General features: G+C 35.5%; 2 protein-coding genes across 2 annotated transcripts; one reads left to right on the forward strand and one right to left on the reverse strand.

Moving 5' to 3' along the window:
- Nucleotides 1–1,031: 1,031 nt before the first annotated feature.
- On the forward strand, nt 1,032–3,538 carry LOC107037945 (AP-3 complex subunit beta-2-like; the record flags this gene model as incomplete). Its single annotated transcript, XM_015256781.1, has 2 exons — nt 1,032–2,682; nt 3,193–3,538. Coding segments are annotated over 2 exons (1,802 nt in total), but the record flags the coding sequence as incomplete, so codon positions are not given.
- A 2,181-nt stretch (nt 3,539–5,719) lies between these two features.
- On the reverse strand, nt 5,720–17,764 carry LOC107037953 (AP-3 complex subunit beta-2). The gene is made up of 5 exons (XM_015256791.1): nt 17,503–17,764; nt 17,348–17,423; nt 16,062–17,217; nt 6,576–8,226; nt 5,720–6,065 (listed from the first exon to the last, which is right to left on the reverse strand). The coding sequence occupies exons 1-5, from the start codon at nt 17,628–17,630 to the stop codon at nt 5,915–5,917; spliced, it is 3,162 nt and encodes a 1,053-aa protein (XP_015112277.1). The 5' UTR covers nt 17,631–17,764; the 3' UTR covers nt 5,720–5,914.
- Between the last annotated feature and the right edge of the window lie 724 nt (nt 17,765–18,488).

Raw genomic sequence — 18,488 nt, forward strand, 5'->3', positions numbered from 1 at the left:
CACTTCTAGGGGGTAAAAGCCAACCCCGTTCGAATCGGGGAGTTGACATTTTCACTAAATGAGGGGAGGGGGTTGAGGAACAAGCCTGAGCCCAAATCCCGTCTCCAAAGGGGGAATGGGATTTTTTTTTCCATTTTTTGCTTTCAGTTCGCATGGATTTAGGAAAATTGGCCACTTTGAGGAGGTAAAAGCCACCCTGGTTCGAATCGGAGAAGTTGATGTTTTCACTGAATGAGGGGAGGGGGGTGAGGAACAAGTCTGAGCCGTAATCTTGTCTCGAGAGGGGGATTGAGAGTTTCATTTCTTATTTTTTGCTCTCGGTTCGTATGGATTTTGGGAAATTAGGCATTTCGTGGGGGTAAAAGCCACCCTGTTTCGAATCGGGGGAAGTTGATATTTCCACTAAATGAGGGGAGGGCGTTGAGGAACAAGTCTGAGTCAAAATCATGTCTCCAAAAGGAAATTGAGTTTTTTTTTTTTTGCTCTCAGTTCGCATGGATTTTGGGAAAATTAGGGACTTTGAGGGGGTGAAAGCCAACCCCACACGTATCTGGGAGGTAGAAATTTCTACACCGTGAGCGGAGGGGTTCGAAAGATGAGTTTGAGCCCAAATCATGTGCCCAAAAGGGNGAAAAATGGAATTGCTATGGATCCATTCCGAAGCTTACTACCAATGGAATTGGTAGAAATAAAAAATTAGAATATAACACATAAAGTAACAGTCACATGCCTTCTGCAATATAGGAGCGGTCAACTTCTTGTTTTCTATCCCACTGAAATGATTGTAACAGCAATAGAGATATTTATTCGGGTATCTAAAAGTGAAATGCGTGGATGGACGGGCAACTCTATGCGTTAGAAGATGTTTTTGTAGTCCATATAAGCCTCCGCAAGAAGTTCTCCTGATGAATTTTATCATTCTTAATGATTGCACTGCTGTATCGATCCACTAATAGTATCAGACTATCAATCTCTTGATCGATTTTTTAGGCAATCCAATTCTAATTATTGTTTTTTTTTCAACTCCCTAGAAGTGGTGGTGGCCGAGAGTGTAGTCGTAATAAAGAAACTTCTGCAGACCCAACCCAACGAACACAAGGAAATAATAGTTCACATGGCAAAATTAATGGATTTCATCACTGTCCCCCAGGCGCGAGCCTCCATTCTCTGGCTCCTCGGTGAATACTCAGACAGAGTGCCAAAAATTGCTCCCGACGTTCTTCGAAAAATGGCAAAGAGCTTCGTAAATGAAAAAGATATCGTGAAACTTCAAACTCTCAATCTTGCTGTGAAACTGTGCCTCAATAATCCAGAACAAACAAAATTATTCTGTCAATATGTATTCCAACTGGCCAAGTACGACCAAAACTACGACATAAGAGATAGAGCCCGATTTCTACGTTCGTTTATATTCGAGGAGAATGGTAATACCGACAAAAAGCTTCCAGAACACGCAAAGAGGATTTTCTTCACCCCTAAACCAGCCCCGACGTTGACATCCCGAGTCAAAGGCTCCCAGTATCAACTGGGAACACTCTCACATTACTTGGACATGTCCTGTTCAGGCTATAAACCACTCCCAGATTACCCTGAAGTTCCACCAGATCCATCAGTGCGTGACGTAGCAGAGCCAATACCAACTCAAGAGCCAAGAGAGAAATGTCATGGGCGAAAAGATAAAAAGGAGAAGAAAATCAAGGAAAAAGCTTTCTACAGTGATGAAGAAAGTTCTCCAGCGGAATCAGAAGAGTCGGAGGGATCTTCTGAGACATCCTCGAGTGAATCTTCAGAGAATTCAGATTCAGATTCTGCAGAATCTAGTTCAGATGGTGAAAAATCGGAGGAAAAGACTCAGAGAAAGAAAAACGTCAAGTCTGAAACGTCAGAGAGTCAATCAGAGAGCGAAGAGTTAGATTCTGAGGAGAGTGGGTCTTCTCGAAGTGAACCTGAATTAAAGAAGCCTAGTGTTAAAATTAAGAACGAAACTGTCAAGGAAAAGGCGAAGAATAATTTAGATCTACTTCTAGAGCTTGATGACATTGTGCCCATGACACCAATGATGACCCCGAGTCTTGGAGGCTTCCTTACGCCAATGAATTTTCCTATAGGCAATGTTAATGGAATCAGAGAGGTCTCAGCTACTTTCATACCAGTTGAGAGAACAGAAATTGTTAATAAAATCACTGGGAAGGGTTTGAAAGTTGAATCGAGGTTTACTAGATCCCAACATCTTGTTAGCTCGAATCTCACCAGTGTCGAGCTGACCTTTACAAATTGTGGTAATCATACCATCAATAATATTCGTGTTGGGAATAAGAATTTATCGTCTGGAATGTCCATGCACGATTTTTCAACGATTCCTACGCTTCAACCAAATATGAATTGTTCTTCTGTACTTGGAGTGAATTTCAATGATTCTATGCAGCCTGCTAACTTCAACATTGAGTTCATCATAGATGACGAGATACATTCAGTTCCTGTTAGTTTGAAGGCACCAATTGGGGAGATTGTTAGGGCTGTCAAATTACCAGAAAATATGTTCATCGCTGAGAAAGAAAAATTAAAAGGCATGAATGAACATTGTTCAAAGATCAAGTTTTCAGGGACGAAGAAACATTTGCTGCAGAAAATTTATCAGGCTGCCAATATTTCCCTAGTTTTGGACGAATGTGATATAATGAGGTAATTAGTAAAAGAATATGTCAATTTCTTTTTCAAGGAATAAGTGATTCAAATTTTCAGAAACATCTGTTAATCTTCTCGTAATAATTCGGAATGATTTCTACATTTTCGAAGTTGTTTTTGGAAATCTCATAAGTTTCATTACTTTCTATATACCCATTTATTTTGGAGATATTGAGTATTAAAGTACCGTCTTGTATATTTTGGCAGTTAATGTGCCTTCCGTAATGTGAAATTTAAAAAGCAATTCGACACTTGATCGAGTTAGGCGATAACGTAACTGCCAAGGAAAAGTTTAAAATTCGAGCGCTATTATCTTCTAGTTTATCTACACGATTTTCATTATTGAACCAAAAAATCGATAGTATCCAGATACATGGGATATTCTTCAAATTTCCAATTATTGTTACAATTTGATGACTTCATCAACGAATCAACGAATTCATGCTTATAGTAACTCTCACAGACTTGAAATTATGAAATATGAATTATTCATATATTTTGTTGCAGATTCGCTGGTCGCACGGTAACATCGAAATCCATGACCTTGATAACGATAAAATTCCTAGATTCCCAGGAGTTGGAGGTATGTATTAACTGTGAAAAAATGGTCATAGGCTCAATGTTGTTGAACGAAATCAAGAGTAACTTGCTGCAATAAAAATGCAATTTAAATTTTTTTCAAAGAGTAATTTTTTGTTTTTAAAGAGTTTTTAAAGAGCCTCCAGTCCATCTCTCATTTCACTGAAATTTTACATATTGGAAAGGACTGTATATTACATACAGAAAAAATACTCTATAATATTACAACATTATGAAAATTATTTTTTTCTAATAAATTCATAAAATCAATTAATTAGCTTTGTAACTGTTTTCTCAATGTAAACCATATCAATTTCATGGATCCCTCAATTCCACCATTCTCGACCTCCCAGAAATGAAGACGATAGTCTTTATGCTTCATTAGAAAACGCCTTATTACTGAAAAAATAAATAATCATTAATTATTATAATGAGAGATTGTGTTAGATATCACCTTGGAGCATCCCATGGGATATTGGTTTGGAAAATCCAATATCTTGGTTTTGATAACGCTTCACTGCATCGTATAAAATTTCCATCCCTAATCCTTGATTCCGATGCTGGGAACGAACATATGCCGTGTCAACAGTATTCATAGAGTATTTGAAGTTAGCGTTGAAGATTTCAGTACCTATCAATTAAATAAATCATCTTCGTCGATTATTTGGTAATATCAATAAGACGCAGAATAATATTGTTACTTGCCCCTGTCATTTCAGATTCTACATTTGTGAAGGGAAATAATGTACATCATCTGCAGATAAATGGCACTCTTAATGATTAAAGACCCTAACATTAGCCAATAATACCATTTTTTAGAAAAAAAAAAATGTCTAGCTCGTATTACCCAGAAAAGTTTTTTTTCACTCTGACGAAACGTACTATTATATACTTACTACATAAAATCATTATAACACAATATCAAAAAATTCGCCTGGTTTGTTGGTCACTCGCTCTCCTTGCGGGTGGGTTGAAGTGGGTATGACCCATTACAGGTTGAATTAATAACTTCCCGACCAATTCCCATTTTTCTGTTCATTAGAAAGAAAAAACGCAATTTTTTAGATTTCCATCCCGATAACAAGAAAACGGCTAAGACGATTTTGCTCAGAATCCAATCGAAATCGCATTACATGTAGATGCATCGACTGTAGTAAAAAAATCAAAACCCATCATTATTCTTGGTAAAAATTTTGAATTTTCAAAGAAAACTTATAGCGCTTTGCTTGACATGGTTTTTTTCAACTTAAGTGGCCATGTGACTTCGACAGCGGTTACCGACCGAGTGAAAAATTTCAAACCAATTTTTTCTTAGGGTGAAAAGATTATTTTGGAAAATACGAATTCTTACACCCTGTATAACATTGTTATAAAGGGCGTAAGAATTTGATTTTTTGATAATTATCGTTTCACCCTAAGAAAAAATTGGTTTGAAATTTTTCACTCGGTCGGTAACCGCTGTCGAAGTCACATGGCCACTTAAGTTGAAAAAAACCATGTCAAGCAAAGCGCTATAAGTTTTCTTTGAAAATTCAAAATTTTTACCAAGAATAATGATGGGTTTTGATTTTTTTACTACAGTCGATGCATCTACATGTAATGCGATTTCGATTGGATTCTGAGCAAAATCGTCTTAGCCGTTTTCTTGTTATCGGGATGGAAATCTAAAAAATTGCGTTTTTTCTTTCTAATGAACAGAAAAATGGGAATTGGTCGGGAAGTTATTAATTCAACCTGTAATGGGTCATACCCACTTCAACCCACCCGCAAGGAGAGCGAGTGACCAACAAACCAGGCGAATTTTTTGATATTGTGTTATAATGATTTTATGTAGTAAGTATATAATAGTACGTTTCGTCAGAGTGAAAAAAAACTTTTCTGGGTAATACGAGCTAGACATTTTTTTTTTTCTAAAAAATGGTATTATTGGCTAATGTTAGGGTCTTTAATCATTAAGAGTGCCATTTATCTGCAGATGATGTACATTATTTCCCTTCACAAATGTAGAATCTGAAATGACAGGGGCAAGTAACAATATTATTCTGCGTCTTATTGATATTACCAAATAATCGACGAAGATGATTTATTTAATTGATAGGTACTGAAATCTTCAACGCTAACTTCAAATACTCTATGAATACTGTTGACACGGCATATGTTCGTTCCCAGCATCGGAATCAAGGATTAGGGATGGAAATTTTATACGATGCAGTGAAGCGTTATCAAAACCAAGATATTGGATTTTCCAAACCAATATCCCATGGGATGCTCCAAGGTGATATCTAACACAATCTCTCATTATAATAATTAATGATTATTTATTTTTTCAGTAATAAGGCGTTTTCTAATGAAGCATAAAGACTATCGTCTTCATTTCTGGGAGGTCGAGAATGGTGGAATTGAGGGATCCATGAAATTGATATGGTTTACATTGAGAAAACAGTTACAAAGCTAATTAATTGATTTTATGAATTTATTAGAAAAAAATAATTTTCATAATGTTGTAATATTATAGAGTATTTTTTCTGTATGTAATATACAGTCCTTTCCAATATGTAAAATTTCAGTGAAATGAGAGATGGACTGGAGGCTCTTTAAAAACTCTTTAAAAACAAAAAATTACTCTTTGAAAAAAATTTAAATTGCATTTTTATTGCAGCAAGTTACTCTTGATTTCGTTCAACAACATTGAGCCTATGACCATTTTTTCACAGTTAATACATACCTCCAACTCCTGGGAATCTAGGAATTTTATCGTTATCAAGGTCATGGATTTCGATGTTACCGTGCGACCAGCGAATCTGCAACAAAATATATGAATAATTCATATTTCATAATTTCAAGTCTGTGAGAGTTACTATAAGCATGAATTCGTTGATTCGTTGATGAAGTCATCAAATTGTAACAATAATTGGAAATTTGAAGAATATCCCATGTATCTGGATACTATCGATTTTTTGGTTCAATAATGAAAATCGTGTAGATAAACTAGAAGATAATAGCGCTCGAATTTTAAACTTTTCCTTGGCAGTTACGTTATCGCCTAACTCGATCAAGTGTCGAATTGCTTTTTAAATTTCACATTACGGAAGGCACATTAACTGCCAAAATATACAAGACGGTACTTTAATACTCAATATCTCCAAAATAAATGGGTATATAGAAAGTAATGAAACTTATGAGATTTCCAAAAACAACTTCGAAAATGTAGAAATCATTCCGAATTATTACGAGAAGATTAACAGATGTTTCTGAAAATTTGAATCACTTATTCCTTGAAAAAGAAATTGACATATTCTTTTACTAATTACCTCATTATATCACATTCGTCCAAAACTAGGGAAATATTGGCAGCCTGATAAATTTTCTGCAGCAAATGTTTCTTCGTCCCTGAAAACTTGATCTTTGAACAATGTTCATTCATGCCTTTTAATTTTTCTTTCTCAGCGATGAACATATTTTCTGGTAATTTGACAGCCCTAACAATCTCCCCAATTGGTGCCTTCAAACTAACAGGAACTGAATGTATCTCGTCATCTATGATGAACTCAATGTTGAAGTTAGCAGGCTGCATAGAATCATTGAAATTCACTCCAAGTACAGAAGAACAATTCATATTTGGTTGAAGCGTAGGAATCGTTGAAAAATCGTGCATGGACATTCCAGACGATAAATTCTTATTCCCAACACGAATATTATTGATGGTATGATTACCACAATTTGTAAAGGTCAGCTCGACACTGGTGAGATTCGAGCTAACAAGATGTTGGGATCTAGTAAACCTCGATTCAACTTTCAAACCCTTCCCAGTGATTTTATTAACAATTTCTGTTCTCTCAACTGGTATGAAAGTAGCTGAGACCTCTCTGATTCCATTAACATTGCCTATAGGAAAATTCATTGGCGTAAGGAAGCCTCCAAGACTCGGGGTCATCATTGGTGTCATGGGCACAATGTCATCAAGCTCTAGAAGTAGATCTAAATTATTCTTCGCCTTTTCCTTGACAGTTTCGTTCTTAATTTTAACACTAGGCTTCTTTAATTCAGGTTCACTTCGAGAAGACCCACTCTCCTCAGAATCTAACTCTTCGCTCTCTGATTGACTCTCTGACGTTTCAGACTTGACGTTTTTCTTTCTCTGAGTCTTTTCCTCCGATTTTTCACCATCTGAACTAGATTCTGCAGAATCTGAATCTGAATTCTCTGAAGATTCACTCGAGGATGTCTCAGAAGATCCCTCCGACTCTTCTGATTCCGCTGGAGAACTTTCTTCATCACTGTAGAAAGCTTTTTCCTTGATTTTCTTCTCCTTTTTATCTTTTCGCCCATGACATTTCTCTCTTGGCTCTTGAGTTGGTATTGGCTCTGCTACGTCACGCACTGATGGATCTGGTGGAACTTCAGGGTAATCTGGGAGTGGTTTATAGCCTGAACAGGACATGTCCAAGTAATGTGAGAGTGTTCCCAGTTGATACTGGGAGCCTTTGACTCGGGATGTCAACGTCGGGGCTGGTTTAGGGGTGAAGAAAATCCTCTTTGCGTGTTCTGGAAGCTTTTTGTCGGTATTACCATTCTCCTCGAATATAAACGAACGTAGAAATCGGGCTCTATCTCTTATGTCGTAGTTTTGGTCGTACTTGGCCAGTTGGAATACATATTGACAGAATAATTTTGTTTGTTCTGGATTATTGAGGCACAGTTTCACAGCAAGATTGAGAGTTTGAAGTTTCACGATATCTTTTTCATTTACGAAGCTCTTTGCCATTTTTCGAAGAACGTCGGGAGCAATTTTTGGCACTCTGTCTGAGTATTCACCGAGGAGCCAGAGAATGGAGGCTCGCGCCTGGGGGACAGTGATGAAATCCATTAATTTTGCCATGTGAACTATTATTTCCTTGTGTTCGTTGGGTTGGGTCTGCAGAAGTTTCTTTATTACGACTACACTCTCGGCCACCACCACTTCTAGGGAGTTGAAAAAAAAACAATAATTAGAATTGGATTGCCTAAAAAATCGATCAAGAGATTGATAGTCTGATACTATTAGTGGATCGATACAGCAGTGCAATCATTAAGAATGATAAAATTCATCAGGAGAACTTCTTGCGGAGGCTTATATGGACTACAAAAACATCTTCTAACGCATAGAGTTGCCCGTCCATCCACGCATTTCACTTTTAGATACCCGAATAAATATCTCTATTGCTGTTACAATCATTTCAGTGGGATAGAAAACAAGAAGTTGACCGCTCCTATATTGCAGAAGGCATGTGACTGTTACTTTATGTGTTATATTCTAATTTTTTATTTCTACCAATTCCATTGGTAGTAAGCTTCGGAATGGATCCATAGCAATTCCATTTTTCAATTTATAGGAGAAACTATTTTCTCACTTCACATTCCCATCTCAATTTTTCCTCAAGTTATTGTGCGAACAAAGAATTTAGAGAACACCAAAAATGTAAAATCGCTTATACGGAGTTGATTAATTGAAATGAATATGAAATTAAAATAAATAGCATAAATAAATATGAGAAACAGTAGTGGTCAGACGGGTAGGATGCGGCGGCGGTCATCTAAGCTTTGTCTCATTTTCTCCTATTTCCATAAAATGAATTTAAAACAAGTAGTTTTTGAGATATTGACCCATATAGTTTTATACAAAAAGTTGAATATCTCAGGAACTACTAGACCGATCGGACTGTAATTGTGCATCAAACTTGAGCTTAATAGTACCTAGTATGGGTCAAAATTTCACGTCCATATCAATGAATTTTCCCGTATTAATGTTATATTTTCTAAAAAGTGGTAACCCAAAAACCGAACTATCAGACCTGGACATACAGATATTTTCTAAAAACCTCATTTCTTCACGTTTCATACCATTCTACATCATTTCCAGGCAAAATTAGAGAATGACAAAATCCGACGAATTTCATGCTTCCATTTGGAAGCAAAAACTATTCATTCGATTTCAAGTTTTTTTCAAAATATTCGTCTTGATGTCTCCTATCTAGTTCTTTCAAAAAAAAAATATATATATATATATATATATATATATATATATATATATATATATCCGTTCCTACAAAGTTCACGAGACATTGGCGTTTTTCTATTTTTCTTGCCTGAAAGTTGCTTTGACTTTCCATTACATTGCATTATATTAATCCGATAAAATTTTTCATCTCCGATTTTTATTCTTTGCTATTTTTTTAATGTATTCTATCAAAATGTGAGGATAGAAATTGAATTGATAGGTATTCTTCCATTATTTGAAAAACTATATCAATTTTAAAACTTTCCGGAGACATTAATGTGACGTGATTAGTTTTACCCGGAGGTAAAACTCAGGTAAAGATTTTACCCTTCTTACTATTACACTTTGCCTTACACTTTGCACTATTTTATTCCTGCACTGTAATCCTTTGGTCCTTGGTTGTTACTCCGACCTCGGCTAACTTCGGCGGTGAGCTCACGGGAAGGTTCGCTCACTCGGGGATGGTTATGAAGGATTGGGAACGTATGTAATTGTAAACAGGTGTATTTATCTGGTAAAAGCTATAGATGTATTATTCATAATTATTGACTAAAATACACGACAGGGTTTCGACTTGGGTTCGGTTACGCATTGCTAAGAGATCGGACTTAGACTTATGAGCTTGGAGATCCGCTCCACTTCGCTCCCGATCGTACTCTGGTGCTTCCAGAGTCCTCAAAACTTGGCAAAGCCCCAATTCGCTGAGCTAAGCAGTCTCGCGGTTTTCTCCACTAACACTGTCTCGTGTCATCATTGACAGAGACTCAAACAGTCAAACAGTTATCGTTCTGAACTGGACTCCTGAAAAACCGTGGGACTGCTTACCATGGTGTCCAAATGACACCGTGGGATTGCTGACCAGTGTCTGGATGACAGGAAAGAGAAATCATATTTCTCGTTCCCACCATCCAGCATTGTATTATTATTTTATATAATTACTAACTAGATCGACGTATTGATCGATCCCAATACGTCACATTGAAAAATCGAAATTTTCATTTTCTCGCTGATCACGTATCTCTGTTTTTTTTCACTTCCTTCCATTGAAATTAGATCATAGAAAGGGAACATATTGATATTTTTTTGTCATTGAAAAAAAATCAGTTTTTTGAAATTTTTCAGAACATTAAAAAATTGTTTTTTTTTATTTTCTTACTGACCATCTCCCCCTGTTTTTTTCTCATTTCCTCTCAATGAAATCAGATCATGAAAACGAAAAATATTAATCTTCCTACATTATTGAAGGAAAAAAACTCAATTAGAACATTTTTCGGAGACATTGCACAATTGATATTTTTATTTTCTTGCTGATCATCTTACTTTGCATTTTCCTTATTCCATTTCATTGAAATGAGATTAAAGAGATGAAAAATTTTCATATTCATTGACATTTTAAAGAAAATTGGTACGTCTTGATTTAAGGAAAAAAAAATATGATCAATTCCAAAATTTTATGGGTGCATTGAAAAATTTCAACGGACAGACATAAGAAAGAGTAGGTGTGTATCTTAAAAGTAACGTATTCAGTCATGGTCAATTATACGTGGCATTGTCAAAAGTGAGAGCAAGTGAAAAATTGAAAATATGCATGACTGAAGGAGGTGAAATAAAAAATTAAGAAGACGGAAATAGTTATATGAAAAATGTAGTACATGAAGAAATTTCTGAACAATGATGTAATTGTAAAAAGTATATAGATCATCATCCCAAAAAAAGTATCAATACTCTCCTTATTATTCAACATAAATATCTTTTCATTTGAAATTGAGAAAAACTGTTCCCACAAGTAGTATACTACAATGGGAATAGAATCCAATAAATTTAATTTAATCTAACCGCAAGGAAAAATTGGAAAGAAAACAATAAAATAAATTAATATAATATAATATAATCTAGCGAACGGGCGCTTCGCGAAGTGAGTGAAGGATGTGGTAAAGTTCCAAAATGTTGCGGACTCATTAGTATCATCGAGTTGCACTCCTGTGTAAAATTTCAGACTGCATTTGATGTAAAAAAACGTTTTTCACATAAAATAACATATCGTCTTTCTATCATTGATTTTCACATGGAAGCATTTCTTAAAACTGGAGTCGTTTAGATATGCCTATCCCACTGTATACAATCGAAATTGATTTCTCAATTTTAGAAGGTCCAACATTTTGAGGAAACGTTTTCAATAAAACTTGCCACTTTTCAATTAAGGTACTTCTGCAGTAAGCTCAAAAAACATAGGAGTGGGGATAAAGATTGTGCACTCTAACCTCGTTTTTACCTCCTATCCTCCAATGTATAACCCCCAAAAACATCATGATGTTGATGCACATTTTGAATAACAACTCATGATTCCTGTGGTCATGAATAATGAAATTGCAGGAATGTATTTTGGAAACATGTACGATGCGATAAATCAAGTATTTGGATTCTTAGCAGTCCATGGTCGTCATTCCCCATTGAAATGTGTCTCATAAGGCTCTGTACAAATAACAATTTAAATTTTTTTCTCTACAAAAATCAATGTGGTAAATCGTGTTGGGATTTTCGGGACAACTTTCTAATTTATTGAAAGAATATATTCTCAAAATTCCAACCCTGTAGCACATTGCCTTCTACTCCCATATGACTACTGCGGAAGTACCTTAAAGTATCTGCGGATCGATTCAGAAACTTACTACCAATGGAATTGGTAGAAATCTCTCTATATAATAAAAAAATAAGGGCAAAATTTAAGACAATTCAGGCGACGCAAAAATTCAGGCGACGCCAAAAGTCAGGCGACGCAAAAATTCAGGGGACGCCTAAAGGTGGGGGGGGGGTNGTCGGGGGGGTTAGAAGGGAGGAGGGTGTCCCAGGGTCAAACGCGGTGGGGGAAGTAGAAGAGGAGAGAGGAGTAGATAACTGATAATCGTAGTTACCTCTCATAACTACCATTTTAGTTATTCTTAATAGGTTCGCATTCATGAATTTGATTCCATATTTTAATATAAAGCCGTGTATATTCCAATAAAGCCGTATATAGCTATACAGTTCATGACAAAATGTTGAATTGTTGTTATGTTGTTATTGTTGTGAAATAAAGAATTATAGGCTCTCCTTGACTTCCTAATCTCTAACAGTTGGATGGGGGGGGAGCGAGCGAAGCGAGCGGGGGGGCGAAGCCCCCCGGGGTTGGCGAGCGAAGCGAGCAGGGGGCGAAGCCCCCTAGTACAAAAATAAAAAAGCCAAATAAAGCATCAAGTAACAGTCACATGCCTTCTGACAGGAAGGCTCGGCCCCTGCTTGTTTCCCTGCTTGTGAATATTTATAAAAATTTTCTGAAAAATTCGCACACACATCCGGACACACATGCACACATTTTCTAAAAACGTCTTGTCTTCACGTTTTATGACATTCTACGTCATTCCCAGGCAAAATTAGAAAATCGTCAAAATCAAAGTCTTTGAGTCCTTGCAGTTTTGAATGAACACCCTAAAAGAAGTATTTCTCAAAGTCCTTGAATTAACAAAAAACAAGTGGATATCTCGATTTTTGCACACGTTAGCACGCGTACAAGGATTTTAATGAAACAAGCAGGGGTAGAACTCCTATCCGACAGAAGGCAAATGACCATTACTTTTTTTCTTATTATACTTTTCTCCTTTTTTTTTCCTACCAATTTCATTGGTAGTAAGCTTCCGAAGGGAAGTATATGGAAATATAAACGACCGTTTCATTCATCACCATTCAATGACATTCACCAACGAAATCCAATATTGAATCAACAATCTTTTATTGTCAATTTCCACGTAGATAATCCTTTCATTTTCTCACTTCCCTTGTCAATAAAAGTCTGTTGTTCTACTCTGATTCAATAGATTCTTGTGATTTCATCTGTATCGCCCAAAACGTAGTAATTTCTAATGATGACGTTACTTCCCATTCAAATTCACAAAAGTAATCCTCATTCCAGATGGTATTCCATAGTGCCGATGCACCCATTTAAAGTACGGACCTTTGGTATTATGAGAGAGATATATATACCATATTTCAACTTAATATCGTTTTTCCGTCACAAGTTATCAACCGCACAAGAATGAGAAAACAAAAAAAAAAAGAAAAACGAGAATATCTCCAAAAGTTTGTATGGACGGGTATATATATTTTCAATGATCTAGATAGTAGCGATCGAGACGGATATTTTGAAGAAAGAAAATTTTTAATCGGTCAAGTAGTTGACGAGATATTTGACAGAATAGATTTTCACAAAAAATTGAATATCTCGCGAACCGCTCGACCGATTGACCTCATCGAAAATAAAAACCGTCTATGTTACAAAAGCTAGCAGCATACCGAATTTCAAGTCGCTAGCTCATTTTTTCATTGACTTATCTTGCGTACAAGGTTTTTTATGAAAAAACGGATAAACGGCAATATCTCCAAACTTTGCACAAATCGGTATACATGATATGAGTGATCTAGATAGAGGCCATCGAGACGAGTAGTTCGAAAAAAAAAAAATTGAAATCGGTGCAGTTGTTGGCGAGATATTGCGGAAAAACGAAATTTAAACAAGTGATTATATCTCGGGAACTACTTGACCGATCGAGCTGAAACGAAGCACCAAAGTGAGGCTCATTCATAGCTATCATGAGCCGAAATTTCAAATTTTTAGCTGCAAATTTCACCGTATTTACGTTGAATTTTCTAAAATTGAATCACCAAAAACCCGAATCTGCACACACAACATACAGACACCCCCCTAAAAACATCATTTCGCCAAACTTCGTATTTTTACGTTTCAGACCATTCTAAATCATTTCCAATGAAAATTAGAGAATGTAAAAATCGGACGATTACAAAGCTTCCATTCGGAAGCAAAAATGAGTAATGATGTAAAAAAAACTAATGAAAAAAATTAAATTATTCTTGATCAATATTTTACAAGTCGATCGAGAGTATGTCGTTTTTTTGCTTCCGAATGGAAGGATTGTAATCGTTCAAATTTAAGTTTCGGAGTTTTTGTGTTATATCGACTCATTATGATCCAAAAAAATTAGAAAATGCATTCTTTATATGTATGTATGTATGTATGTATGTATGTATGTATGTATGTATGTATGTATGTGACAAAGTTTTTCGTCAATTTCTTGCTAATGAATCTTTGGAATTGAATCATTTTTTTCTTAAATGAAGGTATTGCTAAGCCCTATCCATTGCCATTAATTAAAATTTAATTCATTGATTAATTTTTTTAATTTTTATTTTTTTTCAAAATTTAGTTGTAACACGATAACTAAAAAAAATGTTCTAAATTCATTGAATGACGGCTTAACAAATTCGTTGGTATGTCTTTTTGACCGAGTTCGAAGATGAAAACGATAACCATAATCGTTATTTTGATTTCTGTGAAATTTTTCCAAAATTTAGTATTTTTCGAAAATCAGAATTCCGCAGATATCTCTAGATATTGTGCTTCAAATGAATTAAATCATAGCTCAATATGTTTGTTTCAATGCGATTGTGTCGAAGTTAAAAACTGGTTACAATAACTGTCTTGGTTAATTTGATTTTTAGGATAATTTTTGGAAATTTCGAATTTTTCATGAATGGTTCCTTTAAACGTGATGTTTCGAATGCATTCAATTATGAATGAATAAAATATATCCCTTATAAAATTTCATCGAAATTTTCAGATAGTTGAGATATTTTTTGATAAAACAATCAAAGAACGATGAAACAATTTTCATCTTTGTGGAAAATTCACTTTCACTAATTATTCAAATCGAAAAAAAAGGTTCAAATTGATTCAATTATCATTAAATAGTATTTTTCCGGCCTGTTGCGATGGGGTTTTTTACTCGTGTGGCGTTGGCCTCCGAGCCGTAGGCGAGGACTGGCCAACCACACGAGAAAAAAAACCCCATTGCAACAGCCCAGGAACAATATTTTTCTGTAGTGATTTTCAAGTTTTCGAGTTTGGGAAGTATGTAATACCAATTCCCAGACGAGAAATCGTGAGAAGCAGTACAGAAAAAGAATTATTTCGATCTGACTTTGAATGAATAAACTCGTGATATAAATATATATTTTATAATTTTATTAAAAATTAAGCATGACAGGAGAACATTTGCAAACCTGTTATGAACAGCTGAAATATCGGTTAGAAGAAACTGAGATTTTAGTTATCTGGGGCTCATAACCTATATTTATTCTCTTTAAAAAACCCAGACAGAAATTACAAAAGAGAATAGGTGTGGAATGGGAAAGAAATTAATTCAATTCAAGAAAATAAAATAGACTATGAATAATATACAATGTAAAAAAATGAGCAAAATGACCATTCGGAAGCATATTGCTAATTTATTAGCAAAAAAAAATTATACTATACGCAATACAGGAGCAATTTCCCACTTGTTTTTATGAGCGTTGAGATATTTATTATCCTCAATTGAAAAGATAGAGTTTGATTGTAAACATTGTAATCGTTCACATCCGAATTTCCAATTTTTTGTATTAGGATAATTAAGTATGGTATCAAAAGGGTGAATATGGAATGCATCCATTGACATTATTTGAATTTTGATTTATCATCGACTTCCACAAATATTGACATTTTTCCGAAAACAAATTTTTCAGTCATCATCACTGATGCCAAAAATTGATGTCAATGGCCTTTTAATTACCGTGAGTCATAACTTTCGTTGAGCCATAGCATAGAAATAGTTTGTCAAATATTTTTTCAGGGATTAGTTTTTAACAATTACAAAAGAAAAAAACAACTCACCATCACGATTACTCAATAAAGAGACTAATCCACTGAGGCAAGTGTCCGTAACTTCTTTAATATTACTGGCACATCGTCCAATAGCCTGTATACTAGCCCCAACGAATTCCTTATCAGTGCTCGAAATGTACGTTTGGAACTCCCTCAAAATCACTCCAATACTCGCCTCAGTGGCCAAGTTTGTCAAAATATCCAGCTTGAGAAGTTTAATATGTGTAGGATCGGAGGTTCTGACGAAAAACGACTTGAGAAAAGGTTCGAACATTCCTTTCCTCGAAATTGATATGCTAGCAACGCAGTGAAGGACGATGCTCTGTACTTCTCGATGATTTCTTAAAAGCCTTATTAAGGCTTTAGCGGCAATCATAACTTCAGTTCTAGGCGCAACATGGTGATACAACTGTGCAACACTCATAACAACTGATGCATTTCGACTCTGCAACAATGGTTTGGTATTTCTCAACAACAAACGATGATCAATATCAAGAGAAAATTTAGTTTTTTTATTATCAACATCGACCGATTCTTCAGAGTCAGACTCGTAGAACGGTTTATTTTCATCCTCCTCAATCTCATCAACATTAGGATTAACGAATTGTGTTCTCGCATATCTTGTCAACATATTTACAATGACCACCTGGCCCCATTCATCAACATCCACCAACAAATTACACAATTTACGATAATTCTTGTGAATCAAATCAATTCTCCCTGGGCAAACTTCCTCAAATGCCATCACAGCTGACCCTACCACCAGCGTCGTCTTGTCAGATAGTAATTTCTCTATAACACTGATCAATTCATCTTTCTGCTCCGGGTCGAGTGAATAAAGTTTCGGAATGGCATGGGCTGCTGTTTTTCTCACATAAGGAGACATATCACTTGCAGAGTCTTTTATTGCCAGCATCACAATAGGAACTATCATTGGTACTCGTATACTGGATAGAACTCTCAATGCACTGGCTCTTATCAATTGATTTGGATCTTTTAGGGCTCTTTGAAATGTTGAAATTGAGAGGAGTGCCAAATCCTGTTGGTCCTCGGCGTATCGAACCAAATATACGTAAACGAGTTTTTTTACTTCTATATTTTTTGATACTACGTTCTTTACCACCGCTGGAAAGAGGTCGGATGCATCTCTGCCCTTTGCAACCATCTGGAACAATGCAAGTGTTTTTTTTACATCCATATAAAAGACTATAAAAGTATACCGGTAACGAGTGATTTTAAATACACAATACACAATTATGGCAAATCATAATTATTTTATATGCATTTATTCTTACTCCAATAATTCGTTTCATAGCTTCCAATTTTAAGCCGTCCTTGTTGCTATCCAGCATTTGTTTCAAATCGTCATGCCTGAAAATTAGTTCAAACAGATTAAAAGAGATTTTTTTTCAACGTCTCTTATTTTTTGAAAATCATTTCTAATAGTTACTTTTTATAATCAGAGTGAAAGAATCCGCCAGAAGCCGGATCTGTGCCAAGTTCTGATTCCGAAGGCCTATCATTGCTGTAAGACCCACCAGTATTGTTGGACAACGTACTTGCTGCTGCGGTCAACATTTTTATAAATAATTGACGTTTTTCAAAATTTCAATTATACAAAAGGAAAATGTTAAAAAAAAACTTCCACAGCGTGATAGAATAGGGATGAATTTTTGACAGGCAAGTGCCTCCCTATCGGGCGTCCATATTGTCTCAATAAATTGGACGAGACGAGGCTCTCTCAGGAGCGTATGCGCAAAAATGTTGAAGGGGTGTGCGATATAACGGGGGCGACTTTGACGGCGCCAAATGTTAGTAGTCTTTAACAATTATTTCTTAGTTTAGAAGACAAGACTAAATCATGGAATAATAATATACATTAATCATTGATTCAAATAAGCCACCCGTAGATTCCTTCATATGTTTATTAATCAGCTAGAAAAATGAGGCTTATTTGTCTAATAGTTTAACAAATATATCTCAAAATTCAAAATTCTTTTCCGATAATGATATTAGACTAATGCCAATTAAATTCATATTGGTTACAACAAACACATCCTGTTGATTCCAAGAGAATGCAATTTTTTCAAAGTGTAGATTATGTTCTCTGCATGTACACGTGGTACATGACAAATCTCACGTAGTCTAAAGTTTTCCATGCTCCAAAGGGCCCCGGAAAAAATTCATCACAATATTTCTCTCAATCCGACAAAAAAAAAGGAAAAAACCGTAGAATTATTAATTCTCGTGATTCACGCAGAATTATATGAATTTTTGAGTTCATGGGTGAAAATCAACCTGTCCACTTCTCCTCAATATTCTGCCTTGCCCGCATATATATACATATATAGCAGAAGCGTTATTTCTTTTTGATCAATTTTCCTGAAAGTATCAACACAGTATCAACATCATGAGAGAGAAATTGTACAGGTTCAA

This window comes from Diachasma alloeum, unplaced genomic scaffold, assembly GCF_001412515.2.
Source record: "Diachasma alloeum isolate Michigan unplaced genomic scaffold, Dall2.0 Dall_scaffold_00275, whole genome shotgun sequence".
Lineage (NCBI taxonomy): Eukaryota > Metazoa > Arthropoda > Insecta > Hymenoptera > Braconidae > Diachasma > Diachasma alloeum.